The sequence below is a fragment of the Nelumbo nucifera genome, chromosome 4 (assembly GCF_055504915.1).
Source record: "Nelumbo nucifera cultivar China Antique chromosome 4, China Antique-T2T, whole genome shotgun sequence".
Taxonomy (NCBI): domain Eukaryota; kingdom Viridiplantae; phylum Streptophyta; class Magnoliopsida; order Proteales; family Nelumbonaceae; genus Nelumbo; species Nelumbo nucifera.
In genome coordinates, this window is record NC_142652.1 from 68,609,813 (window position 1) to 68,633,722 (window position 23,910).

At 41.8% G+C, this 23,910-nt stretch overlaps 1 protein-coding gene across 1 annotated transcript in view; it reads left to right on the forward strand.

Moving 5' to 3' along the window:
• Positions 1-23,910, forward strand: part of LOC104586053 (HAD-superfamily hydrolase, subfamily IG, 5'-nucleotidase) — a 72,449-nt gene that overhangs the window by 20,257 nt on the left and 28,282 nt on the right. The window contains exons 4-10 of the mRNA XM_010243154.3: positions 1,253-1,342; positions 1,452-1,567; positions 2,239-2,338; positions 22,481-22,552; positions 22,639-22,686; positions 22,766-22,843; positions 22,928-23,047. Of these exons, the coding sequence (XP_010241456.1) occupies positions 1,253-1,342; positions 1,452-1,567; positions 2,239-2,338; positions 22,481-22,552; positions 22,639-22,686; positions 22,766-22,843; positions 22,928-23,047 (624 nt within the window). The remainder of the gene's footprint in view (positions 1-1,252; positions 1,343-1,451; positions 1,568-2,238; positions 2,339-22,480; positions 22,553-22,638; positions 22,687-22,765; positions 22,844-22,927; positions 23,048-23,910) is intronic.

A 23,910-nucleotide genomic window follows, 5' to 3' on the forward strand; every position in this document is an offset into this window, starting at 1 on the left:
TATGCAAAAAATTACCTCATAAATAGAGGGTGAAGAGAGGGACATGTGAGACCTGTTTGGTTGCGAAACCACATCAGAATGTGGAAGGGTACTGGGTGGTTTTGACTGCTGTAAAAAGGTACCATGCCTATACCTTATGCTTTTTTTATTACTTTTTTATTTTTCATATCTGTCATATTGTTTATATATCCTGCTGTTATTTTTGTGTTATTGAAGTCTAATGTTGAGTTGACTGATCCTTCACTCCTTGAGTCCTTGTGCCTGTTGGCAATGCACAATGGAAGCACATGTAATGCACTTAAATGGATTCTATAGATGGCCTCAAATAGGTCTGTATTGGATGGTGGTAGCTGTACTCAATTAGAAGTTTGGTTGCATAAGCATCATAGGGGGTGCTTAAGCAGACAGTTGGGCTTAGGGGTCTGATATAGGGATCTATAGGGTGCTTAAGCACATGTATGTTCTATTGTTTTCTTTTGATGACCAAAGAAAAGGATGATGGTTCAAGAAGGGTGATACTTTTGAATGTCATGATCATCCAATCAGATCAATTCTTGGACTTGGAAATGTATTAGGTGGGATCTTGAATGGTCAGTCCTTCCAAAATACAGGTGCTTGGTTTATTCCATTGGAAGTTAATTCTTTGTCTCTTCTTCCTTCTTTCTAATAGTTGATATACATCCTTTGCTTAAAATTTGGGCAGATATCCACCTAGTACATTTTTGAGAGGCTTTTCCAGAAGTAGCTGCACAGACAGTCAAAAAGCTTTGCTTACTGAGATTTGCTGACATCTGGCAGTACTTGATTAGAAAATTGTCTGTTTGGAAAAGCACCCCAGGGGCAGACAGATGGGCTTTCCTCAAGCACTGCTTAGGGAAAAGTCACCACACTACAGCTTAAGCTATACCAAATGGGGCTGCATTGGTTTGATAAATCTCTTAATTATGCATGTTAGTACTTTATGTGAGGTTTATTGTTATTACTCATAATTCATGATTGATTCTTATACAGTCATATATGCCGCATGTTTTTGATAAATGAAAACCACAAAGTTGACGAGTATCATTCACTAGTGCCAAATATGTGTTCACAGATCAAATGGCATTGGCTTTATTTTTTTTTACGGAAGCAGTGCAGGAACAATTAGATTTCATCACCAGCTCTATATTAAGATTTGCTCTACTGCTTGTCTGCTTCTACTGCAAGTGTTTAAATGGGCAGTACAGGTCTCCATATGTTTGTGTCCTTGCAGGCTTGGGAGGGTCGGGCTTACGACTACTGTATGGACAACTTAAGCAGTATGGGTTTCCCAGTTGATGGACTTGAATTCGACCCCAACTTGGTAACATTATTTTTTTCTTTGTGCATGTGGAAGACGTTACGATTTTCAGACTGTTAACTTTTCTAGAACTTCACTCCATGTTTCTTGAGCTCATTCTGCTCCTCTGCAGGTCATTAGAGGCCTGGTAATGGACAAAGAGAGAGGCAACTTGGTTAAGGCTGATCGATTTGGTTATGTGAAGAGGGCTATGCATGGGACCAGAATGCTATCCACTCGAGCTGTCAGGTGTGGTTTGAACCTTTTCACTTGAATAGTTGATAAGCATTTGGAGTTGCCTGTTTCTTTGCTAGAACAACAAACTGCAAATACCAAGTTATATGGTGCACATGCAGAAAGTTTCATATGTCATTGCACCTACCTAGGAATCTCTTGGTAAAGGGTCCAATAAGATGATCTTAATCATCTAGGTTATCAGATTTATTGAGGTGAAGTACAGCTGGGTAAAAGAAATGCCAACTCACTTGCCGATGGGTTAGCCAAGCAAGGGGTGAATAGGGATTCTTTGTTTTGGGCTAATTTCTAACTCCTCTTTCTTTGTAATTTGCTGGTGGGGATTTAAGACATTTTACCTCCCCCCTCTCTTGTAATTAAATTTTCATATCTTTAATAAAGCTTATTGTTATTGATAAAAAGAAAGATTTATTGTATGCTCTGATAAGTACAGAAATGGCTAATATTTTATGTAGTTAGGAATGTCTGTTCTGGTTCTTCCAATTTTGGAGGGTTTTCAAGGTTACACATTTGCACTACCAAATGGCAGGTCCATGCACTATATGCGCATGTCTTGTAAAGATTTTTCAGCATTGGACTGTCCTTATGGTGCATTTAATGCATCTTATGTTGCAAAGATGGTGCTGTATTTATTCTAATGGTTGTTTTCTCTCTGCATCTTGAAGTGAAATATATGGTAGGGAACTGGTGGATCTGCGGAAGGAGGGCAGATGGGAATTCCTTAACACATTTTTTTCTGTTTCAGAAGCAGTTGCATATATGCAGGTGTTTATCATTCTGGTCTGACTTACTAATTCTAATTGAACATGTTTTTTTCTTGGAAACCTGTTCTATTCTTTTTCCATTTTGCTCTCATGTTCCTTAGTATAGTTTCTTTGTCTATAAATTTTAGCTGCTTGACTTGAAATGTTTCTGTTCTCGTCTATATTCTATTGCTTGTTGGCATCTTCCAGTTGCAGTTGCATTTGCAATTCCTCTCCCCCCTCTTTTATGTGTAATGAAAAAGTTATATATAAACATACCCTCTAAAAAAGCTTTACAGTGTGCCCGCCTCTACACCTTAGAAAACAAGTTAAACATAAAATTTCTTTTCTTTAAGTAGCTGAACCATGCATCTAATTCATCAAAAAGCTATTGGGTAACTCCAATAGAGACCATCTAACTTATTGGATAACAGTATAAGCAAAGAAATAGGTGGTTTGGATTTGTGTAAGTTAAGATTGAAAAATGTGGTGCTAGAAGGGAAGTAGCTTTCTAAACTAAAAGATTGGAATAGGGAGAAATTTGGTAGATTGGAAGAGCTAAAAGCCAAACTGTCAACCCAAATTGAGGACTTTGATTCAAAGGAGTATCAAAGGACCATGAGTGTACAAGAAAGAGAATTGAGATGGAAGTTGAAGAAAGAATTAGAAGAGGTCCTCTGGAGGTAGATCTCCTAGAGAAAAAAATCTAGGCATAAATGGATCAAGGGGATGGGAATACCAAGTTCTCTCATGCTGTGGCCAATGGGAGAAGTCGTAGAGTTAATGCCACTTTCTTAGCTCTTAGCTCTTATCTCTAAGAGATTAAATGTAAAACATCCTAAAGATTTCAGGCCGATTAGTTTGGCGACCAGCATCCATGAGATTGTGGCAAAAGTGCTACCGCTGAGGATTAAAGGTTCTTCCCTCACTCACTACTCAAGCTCAAGGAGCCTTTGTATAGGGTAGACAAATTATAGATCAGATCTTTATAACAAATGAATGTGTTAAGAAGATGTGGATTTGGGGATAGGTGGTGTAGTTGGGTGAATGGATGTATAATATAATCTTGTCATTTTTCAGTTCTAGTTAATGGAGGGGTTAAGGATTTTTTCCCAGCATGTAGAGGGTAAAGACATGGAGGAGCTAATATGCAGTTGGAGGATAGGCAGAAATAATGTCCCGATGACCTGTTGAGAGTGTAAGTGCATTTATGTCAGTAGAAATTGCTGATAGCTGATTCAGATGAATTCCTTTTGAAGAAAAGTATAAGCTGAAAGGTTTCAGCAATAGAGAAGAGGAGAGAAGAAGAAAAGAGAGTGGCTACCAAGAATACCCTTAGTAGGGCGGCTACTTTAAGTAGCTGAACAGTCACAACTTAAAATAACATAAACTAATGGGCCTAAGGCCCAATAACTTCCTAACTTAACAACTTAAATAAAAAAAATAAAAAGCTGGGCCCAATAACTTAAAATCGGCCCAAACTCAGCACTCTCCCTCAAGTTGGGAGTAAATGTCAAACATTCCCAATTTGCGTGGATCATGCTCCTGCTTGTTTCTTGCAACACCTTTTGTAAGAACTTCAACAAGTTGCAAATCAGAAGCGTATGGGAGACAAACTTCCCCTGAAGTCACCCTTTCTCTTATGAAATGTCTGTCCACTTCAATGTGCTTTGTCCTGTCATGCTGAACTGGGTTGTGGGCAATGTTAATTGCTGCTTGATTATCATAGTACAGCATCATAGGTTCTTTTGCCTTAATACCGATTTCTCCTAACAAGGAACAAATCCAAAGAAGCTCTGAAACTCCATGTGCCATGGCTCTGTATTCAGCTTCTGCACTTGACCTTGCCACAATTGTCTGTTTTTTACTTTTCCATGAAACTAGATTACCCCCAACAAGAGTGCAAACTCTTGATGTAGATCTCCTGTCATCAAGGCATCCTGCCTAATCAGCATCTGTGTAAGCCTCTAGCTTCAACTATCCATGGTCAGCAAATAGTATACCTCTGTTTGGGTGTCCCTTCAAATAAGCAAGAATCCTTTCAACAGCCTCCCAATGTTGGATTCATGGGGCATGCATGTATTGACTCACCACACTCACTGCATAGGAGATGTCTGGTCTTGTCATACAAAAATATAGCAGTCGCCCAACAAGTCTCTGATATCTCTCAATGTCCTTTACCAGCTCACCTTCTAATGCATTAATTCTATGATTCTGATCAATAGGAGTACTGACTACCTTTGTTCCAAGTTTCCTTGTTTCTTGTAAAATGTCCAGAATATACTTCCTCTAAGAAATAAAAATTCCATGCTTTGATCTTGTAGCCTCAATGCCCAAGAAATACCTCAGTTCCCCAAGATCCTTAATTTAGGAGTACTGGCTACCTTTGTTCCAAGTTTCCTTGTTTCTTGTAAAAGGTCCAGAACATACTTCCTCTGAGAAATAAAAATTCCATGCTTTGATCTTGCAGCCTCAATGCCCAAGAAATACCTCAGCTCCCCAAGATCCTTAATTTCAAATTTTTTGTGCAGATTCTTCTTCAAACTGTCAATCTCACTTAGGTCATTTCCTATAACTACAATGTCATCCACGTAAACAATCAGAACTGACACTAGGGACCCTCCGCTTCACAAACAAAGTATGGTCTGGTTGAGTCTGAGTATAGCCAAAAGCAGTCAAGCCATACTCTGGGAGACTGTTTTAAACCATAAAGAGACTTCTTCAATCTACATATCTTTTCCTTTTCAGCATCACTGTAGAAACCAGCAGGAAGATCCATATACACTTTTTGCAAATCCCCATTCAGAAAGGCATTTTTTACATCAAGTTGGAAAAAGGGCCAAAAGTATGTAGCAACAAGAGAGAAGAATCCGAACATAAGTCATCTTTGCAACTGGTGCAAAGGTCTCTAAGTATACACTTTTTGCAAATCCCCATTCAGAAAGGCATTTTTTACATCAAGTTGGAAAAAGGGCCAAAAGTATGTAGCAACAAGAGAGAAGGATCCGAACATAAGTCATCTTTGCAACTGGTGCAAAGGTCTCTAAGTAATCAATGTCATAGGTTTGAGTGTATCCTTTTGCAACCAGTTTGACCTTATACCTTTCTATACTTCCATCTGCCTTGTATTTAACTGTATAAACCCATCTGCATCCAACAGTCTCCTTGCCCTTTGGTAGATCCACAATCTTCCATGTCTGATTCTTAGTTAAGTCTTCCATTTCTTCCTGCATAGTTGTCTTCCACTCAGGTTTGGAGAGAGCCTCACTGACACATTTGGGTATAGACATAGAGTCGAGGGAAGAAAGGAAAGCTCGATAAGAAGGAGAAAGCCCACTGTAGGATAGATACTGTGAGATACAATGAGCAATACACTTTCTCTTCCCTTTTCTGAGTGCAATAGGAAGGTCCAGGTCATTTGTAATGGGATTAGTAGAATCAATAGGAAAAAAACCTTAAAGGGATCAAGAGGAATACCTGAGTCCATGTTAGCCGAATCTAGAGTCTCCAAGGAACCGATAGGAAGTGATGTGGGTTCTTCTGTAGTGGAATCAACCTCCCTATGAAGTTGTAGGTGCTGTCGTGAGTAACACTGAGAAATAGGACACAAGGGAGGTGGTTAGGTGACATAGGAGGGTCAGATACAGGAGTGGACACAGGAACTAGAACCGAAAGAGGAATAGACTGCTCACTTACTTCCCCAAAACACTCCCCCTGAGAAGAACTCTTCGGGAAAAAAGATGTGGACTCAAAAAAGGTGACATCCATAGTAACATACCGACTCCCAGAGACTAGGTCATAGCATTAGTACCCTTTTTGATTCTCTGCATACCCAAGAAAAACACACTTCTTTGCCTTCGGATCAAGCTTTGTGTGGTGAGAACCAAGAACATGAGCAAAGCAAACACAACCAAAAACCCTAAAAAGGGATGTGGAACATTACCCCCTCAGGAAAAAGGAGGCTGAATGGGGTGTCGAATCCAAGAACATGAGAGGGCACCCTATTAATCATAAAGACTACTGTGAGAACTGCATCACCCCAAAACCGAATTGGAACAATAGGTGATCATCACGCTCCTTGCAATCTCAACAATGTGTTTGTTTTTCCTTTCTGCTACACCATTCTACTGTGGACTGTAAGAATAACCGCTCTGATGGACTACTCCATACTCTAACAGATACAAAGCAAGGTTCCCGTTCTTCTCAAACTATTCTTTGGCATGGTTTGATCTGAACACCTTCACTCATACCCCAAACTGTGTTAGTACCATCTGATGAAACTATCGGACCAAGGACGAAACCTCATCACGAGATCTCATTAAGTAAATCTAAGAATACCGAGAAAAATCATCCACAAATAAAAGAAAATATTGGTAGCCACCCATAGAAGGAACATGGTATGGTCTCCACACATTAGTATGAATAACATCAAAAGCAGATGAACACCTTTTATTACTAGCTTTAAACAAATGTCTATAATGTTTACCAAGCTGACAACTTTCACACTCTAAGCTAGGCAAATTAACAGACTCAAATAACTTCAGAAACAAGAAACACAAAGAAGGAAAAGACAAATGTCCCAAACGATTATGCCAAAGCATAATCTGACCCACAGACTCTGACTCAAAATCCCTGCTAACATGGTGACTGATGATGAGGAAGCGCATCTAGAAGGTAGACTCCATTCATCTCACGACCACTCCCAATCGTCCTCTTTGAAACCAGATCCTGCAAAACACAATGGCCAGGAGAAAAAATCATTGAGCAATTCAAGTTCTTGGTTAAACTACTAACAAATAATAAGTTAGTACTCAATCTGGGTACATGAAGGACAGAGGGTAGGGAAATGGAATCAGTAATCTTGATAGACCCCTTCTCAGCATTGGGAACATGAGATCCATCGGCTGTGGAAACTTTGTCTCTACCAGAGCAGAGTTGGTAAGAAAAGAAAATAGTAGAATTATGGGTCATATGCTCTGAGGCTCCAGAATCTATAATCCAAGGAGGTTCCTCCTTACCTGTAGTAGAAACATTGTTTGCAGTGGCACGTGAACTACCCATATGAGCAAAGGAAGTAAAATGTCCACCACCAGAACCACCTGTACCTAACTGTCCACCTAATAACGGATTAGGGCTGATTGTATCTCGCTGATTTAGTAACTACCCATATCTCTCAAGTTCGGTCCTCACTGTAGCAGCTGCAACAGACTCCAAAGTAGCTGTAGTAGGGGGCTAGGTAAGTCACCAGTGACTGCCATGTTAACATTTCCCTTCTTGTTTCTGAGTCTATACGGCACAAGGTGAGGGTGAAGCTTCCAACAGGTATCTCTCGTGTGTTTAGGCTTCTTACAGTAGTCACAAATCAGATCCTTCTTATCTTCTTTCTTGATTTCACTGCCACCCCTGTCTCCACTCTGTTTAGGTTTCACAATACTGACCATGGCTGACTGTTCAAGATCCGAATTCTTCATCATCACATTCCTCCTACTCTCTTCCCCTGATACAAAGGCATATGCCTACGAGAGAGTTACACTATCCCTGGAAAGGGTATGTTGCCTTGCAATGACATACTCAGGATTAAGGCCAACAAGAAATTCAAAAACCCTATTCTTCTCTAAGAGCTTCTAGTAGGCAGCTGTATCCTTAGTAGTTTCCCAAACCACTGTCTCCAGATGGTCAATCTCCTGCCATAGGGTTTTAAGGGCTGAAAAATAAACAACAATAGGTTTATCTCTCTGTCTAGTAGCAATAACCTGGTTCCTCAACTGATAGGCCCTAGCAACATTTTCACTCTGTGACTAGGTTTCTGCAACCCCATCCCAAATTTCCTTAGCTGTATTTGCCCACAAAAAGTTTTTACTCATATGGGGCAGCATAGAATTGCACAGCCAAGTCATTACCATATAATTTTCCTGTACCCACCGGGAGCTATTAGTCTCGGGTTTCACTTCCTCATCAGTGATATACCCCAACTTCCCACGAGCACCAATGGCCATCTTGGTAGATTGTGACCATTCTAAAAAGTTTGTACCATCCAACTTAAATGTAGTGATGGTCCCAGCCCCGAAAAGGTCTCTGACACCTCCTCCCCCTTGTCCCGTTTCACTTCCCGGTTTGTTTTCAACTTCGTGACCCTCAATTATTCCCAACAAAGGGTTAGAAATCACTCTAAGATGAAGAAAAAAGAAATAATCCCCTTCAGGCACCGCACACCCTTCTAGAACCCTAGGTGGTCCTTCTACAAAAGATTCCCTTTTCGCGGGAGCGGGAGAAGAGAGAGAAGCAGCCACTCCCTCCAGAGGTCTCCAAAACAGATGGGACTTGAACCGCCCCCTTCAAAAAACTCCAAGGAACCCTAAAAAATTAGGGCGCCACTTCCTAGGTCAAAATTGAGGAGTCCTACAAAAACAAGACTCTCCCCCTTTCTTCAGTTCTTCCTGAATTTGATGGGAAACCGTAGACCAGTTATAGGGCAAAACAGATCAAAAAATCTAAAAACTGGTCTTACTTGGGTCTTCGATCAGCCTCTCATATCACCATGCAGTCGGCCTATCTAGGGCTGCATGATAAAGCAGCTCAAGAAACCTTTGGCCTGCTCTAATACCAAGTAGAAATTGCTGATAGCTGATTTAGATGAATGTCTTGTGAAGAAAAGTAGAAGTTGAAAGGTTTCAGCAATAGAGAAGAGGAGAGAAGAAAACAAGAGAGTGGGATGTTGCCAGAATTGAATAGATTTGGCTGCCAACCCCTCTTGATTTATATACTTAAAATAAAAGAATGAAAGATTACAAGAATACCCTTAGTAGGGCGGCTACTTTAAGTAGCTAAACAGTCAGAACTTAAAATAACATAAACTAATGGGCCTAAGGCCCAATAACTTCCTAACTTAACAACTTAAATAAAAAGCTAGGCCCAATAACTTAAAATCGGCCCAAACTCAACAATGTCCTTTCATGTTTTTTTGTATTTGGGCGCCTATTCAAGGGCCCATTTGTAATTCTCTTCAATGTGTTAAGTAAAACATTTTCAAGGTGTGAACAGTAACACACCTAAGACTCTCGGCAAAAACCTTTTCTTCTTCTTCTTCTTCTTCTTCTTGAATACTTTAACTTGGTATCAGAGCATCAGAAGATCAAGGAGAGCATTAGCCATTGGTCGTAACTCACAAACGAACCTGTTGACGTTAGCAACCCGTTGATGCGCCTCGTTTTAGAGGAATTTTGATATACATTCAATGGAGGTTTGAAGCTCTTTACAATTTTCTTAGATTTTTTCAGATGAAAATTGGCGAAAAATACAGATTTGGAGTTTAGGGCTTGCATGCTTGCATGGTGGGTTGGTCCACTTATATTTTAATCATGGTAAATTTCTGAGACTACAGGAAGTAGTCTCAGATTTTTTGGGAATTTTTTTCTTCCCCTATTTTGTCGCGAGCACCTTCTTTTTTCTTTGTTTTATTTTTGTAACCCGTGTTTAACCTTCATGGAAAGGTGTTTGGGTGTTCAGCTAGTGTTGGGATACTATGATGTTGGTGGGAAAGGTGTTTTTAGAGGGGTGGTGATCAATGGACTCACACAAAGATGTGTACGTACCTACCTATGTCCTCCCGAGAAGTAACGACAATGTTGGAGGGCAGATTACTACTGTAAAACTTGATGGAGCAAATTTTCTTGAATGGTCTCAATTAGGTAAGCTTACAATCGAAGGAAGAGGTAAGCTTGGGTTTATTACCGGTATGGAAGCTAAGCTAAAGCCTGAAGATCCAAATTATTCCAATTGGGAGCAGGATAATCTGCTGGTTATGTCATGGCTTGTATGCTATATGCAGCGTCACATTGCCCGCAACTATATGTTCTTTCCAACAGCTAAGGACATTTGGGATAGGTGTACTTCAACTTATTCTCAAGCGAAGAACACTACTAGAATCTATCAGTTGTGATGAGAAGCATGTAATATGCAACAGGGGGATAAATTGGTGGCCATGTATTTCTCTTCCTTACAATCAGTTTGGGAAGAAATGGATCATTTAGAAGCTTTGGAGTGGAAGGATTCTGTTGATGCTGGACAATACAGGAAGTGCATTGAGAAAAATTGAGTTTTTGATTTTCTTGCTAGACTAAATGCTGATTATGATTTCACTAGGCAATACATCCTTAGTGTTGATATTTTGTCACTCTCCACAACATATTATATGATGTAGAATGAAGAGAGTAGGAGGATTGCCATGATGCAAGTTCCTGTTAGTGAGTGCATTGAGAAAAATTGAGTTTTTGATTTTCTTGCTAGACTGAATGCTGATTATGATTTCACTAGGCAATACATCCTTAGTGTTGATATTTTGTCACTCTCCACAACATATTATATGATGTAGAATGAAGAGAGTAGGAGGATTGCCATGATGCAAGTTCCTGTTAGTGAGCACACAGTTCTTGTGTCTACAAAACCCAAATAGAGTTAAGGTAAACCTAAAGAGGTAGTTTGTGAATGCAAGAAGCCAAAGCACACCAAGGATAGGTGCTGGAAACTAAATCCCCACTTAAAGCCTGAGAAGTTTAAAACCAGAAAGAAGGTAAATGCTCGTGTTGCTACAACTAGTCATGATTCTCAGGCTCACAAGCTTGAGGGAAATTCTTTTGCTCAAGCCTCCTCTACTCATGACACCTTTGATATGACGGAAAAATTGAGAGGCATCTTACTACATCTTGAAAAGAGTGGGTTGCCTACTGTGAATAAACCCTAGTTGATTCTAGGTCAAAGTAGAGAAGAAGAAAGAAGAAAGAAAAGAGAAAGAAGAAGAAGAAGGAGAGGAGAAGACTGTTCGGCCAGACTAGAAGAGAGAATGTAAAAAAAATCACTCTCCTAGCCGACCCACTTGACTTTTATTCATAAAACTTGAGTTACAAGAAAGACAATTTTGTCCCTCATAGAAGATGGGACACACAACTTAAACTCAAATACAATCGACCTTTCACTTTCAAGAAGATACACCAGAATGACCAGAATACCCTTGACTCAAGCATTCTAACACTCCCCCTCAAGTTGGAGAGTATATATCATATAGTCCCAGCTTGTTACAAATGTAATCTATTCTTCCCCGAGACGATCCTTTTGTGAAGAGATTTGCCCACTGATTTCCTGAGCTCACATGAGATGTAGTTATTACCCCACTTATCACTTTTTCTCTCACAAAGTGACAATCCACCTCAATATGTTTAGTTCTTTCATGGAAGACAAGATTGGATGAGATGTGAACAGCAGCTTGGTTATCACAATATAGTTTCATGGGTTTGTCAATTGAGAAACCCATCTCCTGTAGTAAGTTCTTCAGCCATACTAGTTCACATGTGATATGGGCCATAGCCCTGTACTCTGCTTCCGCACTACTTCTTGCCACCACTGTTTGCTTCTTGCTCTTCCAAGTTACAAGATTGCCACCCAGGAAGGTACAATACCCTGTGGTTGACCTCCTGTCTGATATAGAGCCAGCCCAATCAGCATCTGTGTACCCTACTATCTCAAGAGTTCCTCCCTTTTGGTATAACAAACCACGACCTGGAGCACCCTTTAGGTACCTAACAATTCTCAGAACAGCTTCCTAGTGAGGAACCCGGGGATGTTGCATAAACTGACTCACCACACTCACAGCAAATGATATATCTGGTCGGGTAATGGTCAGGTAGTTCAACTTTCCCACCAACCTTCTGTATCTTCCAGGATCATCAAACTCTTCACCTGCATCCACACTTAACTTGGCATTGAGTTCCATAGGAGTCTTTGCTGGTTTAGCACCTAACAACCCTGTTTCTTCAAGTAGATCAAGAACATATTTTCTCTGACATAGGTTAATCCCCTGTTTTGACCTCGCAACCTCTATTCCTAGGAAATACTTTAGCTTCCCCAGATCTTTCGTATTGAAGTGGTCCTGTAAGAATTTTTTCAGCCTGTCAATTCCATTGCTGTCACTTCCAGTTATGACAATATCATCCACATACACGACTAGCAAGATTTTCCCATCTTTTGAGTTATAGCTGAACACAGAATGATCAACCTGACACAGTCTCATCCCAAAGGCCTTCACCACTTCACTGAACCTGCCAAACCATGCACGTGGAGATTGTTTTAGTCCATAGATTGCCTTTTTGAACCTACACACCTTACCAGCCTCCCCCTGAGCAACAAACCCTGGTGGTTGCTCCATATGCACCTCCTCAACAAGATCACCATGTAGGAAGGCATTTTTGATGTCAAGTTGTACGAGAGGCCAATCATACAGAGCAGCTAATGAGATCAACACCCTAACTGAACCAATTTTAGCCACATGAGAGAATGTCTCCATATAGTCCACACCATATAACTGAGAATAGCCCTTGGCCACTAACCGTGCCTTCAATCTTTCCACACTGCCATCAGGAAGATGCTTCACTGTATATACCCATTTACACCCAACAGTGTGCTTATCAGGAGGAAGGGTGGTGAGTTCCCACGTGTGATTATGTTGTAGAGCAGAGAGTTCTTCCATGGCTTGCTGCCACCCTAGGGAGGTAAGGGCTTCCTATACAGTCTTGGGAATGGGAACCGATGATAGTAATGATATAAACTTGCAATGAGAAGCAGAAAGGTGAGCAGTGGAAACATAGTCTGAAACGGGATGAGAAGTACAAGTACGTTTACCTTTCCGCAAAGCAATAGGGAGATCAAGATCTGAGGGAGAAGGAGCAGTAGCAGGATCTGTCGACAGGTGCTGAAGCACTTCTGCGGGTATACACTTGAGTAATTGGCGGCCTCTCTGTAGTAACAGGCATATGATGTGCATCTGTAGTAGGAATGGGAGCTACGGGGAGAGGGTGCACAACCGGTACAGGAAGAGGAACCACAGAGGGAGAAGAAGAGACCCCGGCATCTGAGAAAAAAGGAATTGATTCAAAGAAGGTGACATCAGGGCACACAAATGATTTATGAAACTTTGGGTTATAACACTTATACCCTTTCTGAGTCCTTGAGTAGCCAAGAAAAATACACTTCGTAGCTCGAGCGTCTAGCTTGTCTACTCCAGGCCCCAAGTGTTGAACAAAACAAACACAGCCAAAGACTCTTGGGGTGAGAGGAAAGGGAGACAAAGTGGGAAACAACACGGAGAAAGGGGATTGACTTCCAAGGATTGACATGGGCATCTGATTTATCAGAAAACAGGATGTAAGAACAACATCACTCCAAAAATGCTTTGGGACATGCATATTGATCATCAAGGACCAAGCAGTTTGATGAATTATTCCATGATGTTCTAGGTATTGCTGAAATGGTGAGGAGATGTATTCTTTGGCATTATCGGAGCGAAGTATTTTCATATGAACACCAAATTGAGTGCGTATTTCAGCATGAAATTTCTGAAAAATAGAGAACAATTCACTACGGTCTTTCATAAGATAGATTCATGTCATCCTTGAAAAGTCATCAACAAAGATTACAAAATACTTAAACCCATTGTATGACACCACTTTAACTGGACCCCATACATTAGAATGAACTAAAGCAAAAGGACTTGAGACACGACTATCAATTCTTGGATTAAATGAGACTCGATGATGTTTTCCCAATTGACATGACTCACAATCTAATGATGAAAGATGACTCAAGGAAGGAACTAGCAGCTTCAAAGCCTTGAGAGAGGGGTGACCAAGTCTGCAGTGCCATTGGAGAGGAGTAAGAGACGATTGAAAAGCCACTGGGGGGCCACCACCATCAAGGTAATACCAACCACCTGCTTCATGCCCTCCACCAATCTTCTTCCCCGTCGTGAGATCCTGAAACACACAAGACGAAGGATAGAAGGTTACAGAACAATTAAGGGACTTGGTTAATCTGCTAACAGACATAAGGTTAAAAGGGAACTTAGGAACATATAAAACAGATGCTAAAGACAATGAGGAGAGATCAACATCACCAACACCACAAATAGGAGATGTAGAACCATTAGCAAGTGTAACTGTCTGAGATGTGGAGGAGCGAGAAAGGGAAGAAAATACATCAAGAGTCCCAGACATATGGTCCAAGGCTCTAGAATCAATGATCCAGGGTGAGGGGCTTTTGAAGGAACTGCTCATATATTGCCCGTGGTACACTCACCATTTCCTACCCGGAAGCACAAGCGGGTGTGGAGGGGGTTGGGGCAGTTTGCTGGCTTTCAGTAATTGTGCTACTACTCTTAGATGTAGCATGGTTAGCCCAAGTGTTGGGTGGACCACGCAAATCATAACAGAAATTAACTGTGTGCCCCTCTAAGCCACAATGTGTACATTTTCTCTGAGCATTACTCCTTCCTTTTTCACGGCCTCCCCCTGACTCTCGGCCTCCAGTCCGGCCACTAGCCCGGTTAAACATGTGTCCACCACAGTTGCTTGGAGGGCCACTGCTGCCACCACCACTTCTACTTCCACAACCACTCCCTTTAGTCACTACCAAACCAGATCTATCAGAGAAGGAAGAATCTTCCACCGACTCAATGGATGTCCTCTTAAGATGGGCAAAAACTTCTTCAAGTGAGGGGAGAGCTTGTTGAGGGCCCGGGAATAGGATCTCGTCACGGGTTGGTCCACGGGGAAAACCTCCTGTTTTCCCTTGTTCCTTCCTGCTCTTGATGAACCTATCTTGGCGCCTCTGGTGATTTGTTCAAGAGATCACCAACTCTCCTAACTCACTTCTTCAACTAAATATTCGATATCTCATTCAATAATGGGGTCTCTTTAAATAGGAGATTACAAGAGTCCTAATCAAAGGGAGTCTCCTTGCTGAATAGGGAGACTTCCAGTTCTATCTTGCTAAGGATAAGATAAGCTAATCCTAATTTGATAAGCTACTAACAAGATAAGATAAGAGATAAGAACAATAAGATAAGAACAAGCAAAATGGGCTAATCTAATCTAGATAAGGCTGCTGTTGCCGAACTGGGTAGGATGAGCATCACTGAATCACTGCTGCTGCTGGCGGTGGGTCAGGTGCCTGTTGTTGCTGGCGGCGATGATACGTCTTCCCGAGGAAGGCGTCCATAACATTACTCCCCTCCTGGACTACGAGCTTGTCCTCAAGCTCGAACTCTGGATATGTGGCTTGGAACTCTGCCAATGGGATCCATGTGGCTTCTGTTGATGGTAAATTACACCATTCCACCAAGGCTTCAAGGATTCCACGATTGAAACGAGTGCGGGTGACAGCTTTAGGTTGGGGGACCAGCTTGCCATCTTTCAAGGGTGGCAGGGAGGGAACTTGGTCCGGGGGAACACCCGTAAATGGCTTCAGCAAGGAGATGTGGAAGACATCATGAATTCGGTTGGTCTCAGGCAATTCTAGCTAGTAGGCCACACTGCCAATCCGTTGTAGAACCTTGTAGAGCCCATAGAACTTAGGGCCCAACTTTGGGGCAGCCTTGTGGCGCAAGGAGCGTTGCCGGTAGGGCTGGAGTTTCAACCAAACAAATAGTCCTGGATCGAATGACAGTTCCCGATGGTGCCTGTCATAGTGGAGCTTCATGCGGAGCTGGGCTTGCTGTAAGCGAAGGCGGACGTCGGCTAGGAGGGCGTCACGTTCTTGTAAGGAGTGATCAATTTCTTCCAAACGAGTAGAACCCGGCTCGTAGGACAGCAAGTGTGGAGGATCCCTGCCATATATGACGCGAAAGGGAGTCATGCTGAGGGAAGAATGGTAGGCTGTGTTGTAGCAGTACTCGGCCCAAGGGAGCCAATCCACCCACCGTTGTGGTTGATCGCCTACGAAACAGTGGAGATACATCTCGATTGTGCGGTTAACCACTTCCGTCTGACCGTCGGTTTGTGGCCGATAAGCTGATGAGTAGGCCAGGGTGGTGCCTTGTAGCCGGAATAACTCTTTCCAGAAGGCACTAGTGAAAACCGGGTCTCTATCGCTGACTATGGATTCTGGTAACCCATGTAAGCGAAAGACATGTGTAAAGAAGGCGAGGGCAACCGAAGTGGCACTGTACGGGTGTGATAGAGAAATGAAGTGGGCGTACTTAGAGAAGCGGTCGACTACCACGAAGAGGACTGATTTGCCACCTACCTTGGGTAGTCCCTCAATGAAGTCCATGGAGATGTCGGCCCAGATCTGTCGGGATGGTAAGGGGCTGAAGGAGGCCTGCCGGGTGTAGGTTTTCCCTTTTGTGCTGTTGGCATGTGGAGCAATTCTGGACAAAATCTCGAATAGAAGTCTTCATACCTCGCCAATGGAAATCAGTCCGGACGCGGTGTAGTGTTTTTTGAATGCCCTCATGGGTGGAGTTATGGATGCTAGTGATGATGGTGGGGATTAACGAGCAGTCTGGTGGAAGATGGACTCATCCCTTATACAGTACCAACCCGTCTTGAAGTGACCAATTGGGGTTGGCGGTGCCGGACTGGATCTTCTGTAGCAAGAGCGACCATTCCGGGGACTGTGATAAGTCCGGACGCGGTGTAGTGTTTTTTGAATGCCCTCGTGGGTGGAGTTATGGATGCTGGTGATGATGGTGGGGATCAACGGGCAGTCTGGTGGAAGATGGACTCGTCCCTTATACAGTACCAACCCGTCTTGAAGCGACCAATTGGGGTTGGTGGTGCCGGACTGGATCTTGTGTAGCAAGAGCGACCATTCTGGGGACTATGGTGCTGCCTTCTTAATGTCGTCAAACAGAGAGATCTGAGGTTGGGAAATGCTACACAGAACCATCGTGTCTTCATCTCGCCTAGACAAGGCATCAGCTGCGCGAGTAGAGCCTTGCATCTATGTCCTGCCGAGTAGAGGTCATCACACTTGAAACATTGGCCTCTTGCTCGTCGTTCTGCCATTTTTGCCCTGGTCAGAAGCTTAATGGGTGGAGCGGCCATGTTGCTACCTGTACTTGTCATTGGTCTAGAGGCGGTGGTGGTGGGAGATTTCAGTTCTCAGCTCGTAGTAGAAGAGGGGGTCGTTGCTGCTGATCTTGGGGGTAGTACCCATGAGTTTGGTGGCCGACCCACATTAAAAATTCCGCGGCTGAGCTGCAGTTTGCGCTCGAACGCGCGGGCTAAGTTCATGGCTGTGACCAAATTTGGGGGATTCTGCATCTCGACATCCACCCGCAGGGGTTCTGATAGCCCTGCCGTGAACATATCCACTTGCTGGTCGGGTCGCACGGAGGATGCCCTCGCGAGGAGGGTTTGGAACTGTCGCTGATATTCAGCCACTGTGCCAGTCTGTTTAAGGTTAATCAGCTCACCCAGTGGGTTGCTGGCCAGTGGGGGTCCGAACCTAAGAAGGCAATAGGACTTAAACTGGGGCCAACTGAGCCGGGTTCTTCTTGCTCTAACCGATAAAACCAAAGTTGTGCTTCCTCTGTTAAGTGAAAGGCGACTAGACTTACCTTATCCCGGTCATCTGTCCGTTGGTTCCGAAAAAATTGCTCGCAGCGATACAGCCAGCCTAAGGGGTCTTCGTTGCCGTTGTACGACGGGAATTCCAGCCTGCTGTACTTGGGGACGACTGCGGTTCTTTGGCTAACGGACTGCTGCTCGCCGGAAGACTCTGGCAGATCTGGTCGGCGGCCATTGGCAGCTGTCCCTCCTTCAGAGTTCCCTTCCCTGCTAGAAAGGAATAGCTCCATCAGGCATCGCAGCTCCCTCACTTCGTCTTTGATCTCACGGACTTCGGAGCTGGTCTCCACGAGTTGGTGCTCGAGGTCGTGGACCCTGGATGGTAGGTGCTCTAGATCACCCATGACGCTTTGATCTGATACCAAGTTGTTGAGGGCCTGGGAATAGGATCTCGTCACGGGTTGGTCCACGGGGAAAACCTTCTGTTTTCCCTTGTTCCTTCCTGCTCTTGATGAACCTATCTTGGCGCCTTTGGTGATTTGTTCAAGAGATCACCAACTCTCCTAACTCACTTCTTCAACTGAATATTTGATATCTCATTCAATAATGGGGTCTCCTTAAATAGGAGATTACAAGAGTCCTAATCAAAGGGAGTCTCCTTGCTGAATAGGGAGACTTCCAGTTCTATCTTGCTAAGGATAAGATAAGCTAATCCTAATCTGATAAGCTACTAACAAGATAAGATAAGAGATAAGAACAATAAGATAAGAACAAGCAAAATGGGCTAATCTAATCTTAGATAAGGCTGCTGTTGCCGAACTGGGTAGGATGAGCATCACTGAATCACTGCTGCTGCTGGCGGTGGGTCAGGTGCCTATTCCTGCCGGCGGCGATGGTACGTCTTCCCGAGGAAGGCGTCCATAACAGAGCTGATCCCCCCAATATCTGTGCTCTGACAGGCTCATACTCAGCCTTCAAGCCCACAAGAAACCTAGTCACATCAAGCTGTTCACGTTGCTGTTGTTGGATCTGGACATCTAATGTTAGAGGGTGATACACATTTAGCTCATTGCGGATGTTCCTCAAACTTGCATAATACTCTTCTAAGCTTTGACTTCCTTGCTTCAAATTGAAGCACTCTTGGTATAACTGATATACCCTAGTTGTGTTTTCTTGTCCAGAGTACAACTTTTTAGCATGATCCCAGATCTCTTTGGCTGTATTTAGGAACATGAAGTTCACACTAATCTTTGGTTCCATGCTGTTCCAAAGCCATGTCATTATCTGTGCATCATCTTGTTCCCAATCACTGAACCCAGGAAAATCAAAGGGAGGTTTCTCCTCCCTCACATGTTTTACTTTCCTCTTGGCCTTCAAGAACACCTCCACAGGTTTTGCCCATGGTACATAGTTCTCACCATTCAACTTGATGGATGTCATTTGAACACTTAGATAATCTGAAGAAAGCATGATGCTGGTTTTGTTGTCATTCCCATCTACAGTTGAAGCCATCTCAATTATTTCACCTTTGAATATACACCACAATCTCACACTCGTCACAAGACTTATCTCACTTATGATACCACCAACTCTACCTTCTTCAACTGCACATTACACACTACACTCTAAAGCTGAAATCATTCAGTCAACACATCAAACACTTGGACTACACACCGCAGAACCATTTTCCATCAACACACCACGACTGAAATTACTCAGTCATTTCATCGAACACTTGTTCTTCATACTGCAGAACTGATTACACACAAGGTCTAGGGGTTCACTTTTAAGCATTTAGAATCATAGATATGTCAGCCACCACAACACAACCAACACCATACCACTGCTGTCGTGGACATCAGCAGTCTACTACTCTTCTTTCAGCACACATGCGAGCAAGAAAACAAAGGAACATGACTGATATGTGTATCAGTTTCACCCAGCACCACAACAACTAACTTTTGAAGCACAAAAAAAAATTAGCATTCACAGTCCATTTCTGAACACACGACAGCAGTGTCCATATCTGTATACGTCCAGCCCTCTTCGTACACTGAATAGAGGGTCTAGTATACCACTTCAACGACCACCACAGCACCGGCCAGAGGCATTCTCACCTCCAGGTCCTCAAAACGGCAACTCCTTTTCAGCCCTTTATGGAGTCTTCAATCAGGTCAGCTGTAGGATGATGAAACCTACTGTGAAGCTGGCGGCGAACCCAGGAAGAAGACAGCAGCAAGAAAACACGAGACCTTATTGCTCTGATACCATGTGAATAAACCCTAGTTGATTCTAGGTCAAAGTAGAGAAGAAGAAAGAAGAAAGAAAAAAACTCTCATATTACATAGATAAACACTCCTCTGTTTGATACAACCAGTTACAATTTTTCCCAAAATAAAGTAGGCCTATCAACTCCCTATTTTGCTAGAGTACCTGCCGTTCCATTTGCTGTCCTTTTAACCCACCCAAATGTAGTGTTAAAACTCTTAGCAAGAATGCCAATCTTCCCTAAATGCATGTCTGTATTTCCATGGTGCTGCTTTTGCTTGCTTAGCCCAAAAGATGACCAAAAGCGACTCCCCTTCCACTTCCAATTTTCTTGCTTCTAATTGTTCTGCTAATTTCAGGCCCAAAAGATAACCATGCTAGATGGGTGGGCAAAATTTCAAAAATTTCCTAATCCCTTTGGGAATCGAATTCCCTATGTTTTGAAAAATTGCATTTTTCAGGATCGGTCTTGCACTGAACTGGACTAGATTTGAAACCAATCAAACAGGGGGATTTATACCTGATACAAATACCAAATGCAGATCCCAAGGTGAAAGTTCACGCCCAAATCAGTCCTAAAACCAACCTCCATTGAAGATGGCGTAGTGTATAGGTCAAGCTGATTCAGCAACACAGTTAGCAAAATTGCAACCCAACTGCTTGGATTGAACTAGGGAAGTTGAGCTTGATATCCCCTGATTTTTTCTTGCAAAAATCAGAGGAAAAACTGATCTATATCAGTCCCAGATAGCTGAGGTCAAACTGGAAAAAAACTGGGAGACAAAAGGGTGCAGAGAACCAAAAACTGCAAAAATATGAAGTTGTCTTGAACTGGTCCGCTCCTCTTTTATAATCTCTTATGGAGCTATCTCCTAATCTAATTAGGAGATAAATTATATCTGGACTCTAATTAGAGATATACCTTATCTTCTTATAAGATTAGGTGTTCCATACCAGATCCAAACCCAAATTTGCCCCATGCCACATGACTACTTAAGTTGTCATGTGATAACTAAATTAATCATATTAATTATGGGCCTTAGACCCATCAAGTATAAGTCTCACGACCCTGGTATTTCATGGCCAACTTAGGCCTGATTTGTATGGCGTGGGACCCCACAATGACCTCACATAAGTCCACACGGGTTTGGCCCAACCTCTGTGGAAAGACTTAGCCGAATTCACTACTAAATGCAGTGAATCCTTGAGCACCTCACTATGGGTCTAACATTTACACTTAAATGATCATTGAATTCAACCATCCTATGAAGACCTAAGCATAATGGACTTAAGTAAGATAAAACCCATCAGGTAATCAGACCTTTATGGTCTCTTACACTTCTTGATCCATAATGATCACAACACTGTCCGATAGGGAAGGACCTCTCCCCTGGCTATAAGGTACAGTGTCATACTCTCTACTTGGATGGATCTCGGGAATTAAAACCTTTTGCAAATATTTTTTCATAAAACATAATATATATATATATATATAATCCTTGAATTCAACCATCCTATGAAGACCTAAGGATAATGGACTTAAGTAAGATAAAGCCCATCAGGTAATCAGCCCTTTATGGTCTCTTACACTTAACTTCTTGATCCATAATGATCACAACACTGCCTGATAGGGAAGGACCTCTCCCCTGGCTGTAAGGTACAGTGTCACACTCTCTACTTGGTTGGATCTCGGGAGTTAAAACCTTTTGCAAACATTTTTTCATAAAACATAATATATATCATATAAATATATTTTGCAAAACCAAATCTCAAACACATTTGAAATCTACTACCGATAGTTTCGGTTTCCATTAGAGAGAGTGTAAGCCCTATCATTCACTTTGTCCGACAAATGGACCTATCCTATCACTATGAACACCTACTCAGTTGAATTCTCAGACTGCCCCAACATACCTAGGTTTTGACCCTCAATGGATCTCACTGATTGGCAAATTTCAAAGACAGCCCAATCCAATACCTAGTACAAAACCATAATCAAGTTTAGGGGTTATGTGTAACTTTCCAGTTTTGCCCATCAATCTCCAAGGTCTAGGGCATAACTAGAAAATGGTCCGGTTTTAGTATTTCATCCAAACACACACTGCATGTGCTTTGGATTTAACTCTAGCAGTTGAGACAAGTTGCCCCAACTTCTTTGGCAGGACATCAGTGTCAGCCTTGGCAGGATAAACTCCCTAAGTCTACTCAACGAATGAGAACATTCTAAACTAACACGAGTCTCATAAGTGTCCAGTTTAAGGGGTAATTTCATAGAAACATGCCAAAATCAATATGAAACAATAATGTATTTTTATTCATTTATAATAAATGTATCTGTACATCAATCTAATTGAAGCTAAGGGCATACACTGTCTAACACACTTGTGAATATTGAGGATTTTTGATTAAGATGTAATTTATCCAACTTATTTAACATGTAATGCTCTATTATTTTTTTATCTTAGATTTTTGCAACATGTTTTTTCATGTTTCTTCCTTCCTTAGTATAACTACCCAAACAACACCTTTTACTTAATGTAACATTATTTGTTTTTCAGATGGTTGACAGATTGGATGCAGGAGCTATACTACCAGAACTTGGTCCACTTGATTATAAAGGACTTTACAAGGCAATATACTGGGCAACTCTATTTTTAAATGGTGGTTCCAAATTCCATCTATTTCATCGCTTTTGACCTTTGACATGGTTTTTCAGGCCGTTGGGAAGGCCCTCTTTAGAGCACATGTAGAGGGTCAGCTTAAGGTAGTTTCTTGAAGCATTTCCATGATTAAATGTTTGGCTTGCAAATCATGTACATAATTTGTGTGGAACATCCATGTAGAGTGAGATAATGTCTGAGCCTGAACGATTTGTAGAGCCTGATCCAGAGCTTCCTTTGGCACTTCTAGATCAGAAGGAGGTTTTCCTTTTAACTTATTCTTCTTGTTTAGCATACCAGCTTGTTTCATATTCTCATTCTTTGTTTCAATATCCTATGTGTCAGGCTGGTAAGCGGCTGCTACTTATCACCAACTCAGACTATCATTATACAGACAAGATGATGCAACATGCCTTTAATAGATTCCTCCCCAATGATATGGGTTGGCGAGATCTTTTTGACATGGTAAATAAATTGTGATTTTGAGCTTGAAAAGCCATAATATTTTCCGGTTTCTTGCTATTTTCCACTCACTATGATTTTAGCTGGATGAACCAATTTAAATATGTTTGTAATAAAAACCTTTGTGCCAATGAAAATTTTGAAAAATTTAGAAACTCATTATGTTTCCAGTTTTTTGTCATCGACTGTTCCGGTTTATTAATCATAAGAAAAGCATAGACTGATATACAATGTATACACTGTTATGTACATAACATTTTTCTGTTTTTTGACATAGAAAATTCATTCTGGAATTTGAAACTTCCCTTTTCAGTTTTCATTTCTGGTTTCTCCCATATTGGCTGTTGCTATCAGCAAAAACAGTAAAGGACATACATTACTGTACATGTGAAAACAGAAAATCTAAATATTTCGTTGCTAAATATTTAAATTGGAAAGATGACAATATGCAGATGAAATGCATTGCATTTTCTGAAAATCATATGTTCAAGAAGATTTGATTCTGTCCTCTAAATCTGATATTAATTTCTGGTTACAGCAACAAAAAAGGAAGAAAGAAAAGAGGAATATAGTAGAAAAGAAGAAGATTGAGAAGAAGAGAAAGGAGAAGAGGGTTCAATGATTTCTCCTCTCTCACTAATCTTTTTTTAATCTAACTTAATTAGGGTTAATTACAAGTCTGCCCTTAAGTGGGCGGCCAGCTCATTAGTAACTTGAAAGAAATTAGAAAGAAGTTAACAAGGCTATAAAGAAAAGGCCCATTAATACATAACAAATAAAAAGAACACTACTTAACAAAAACAAGCACTAAGGCTCTTAAGTGGGCGGCCAACTCATTAGTAACTTGAAAGAAATTAGAAAGAAGT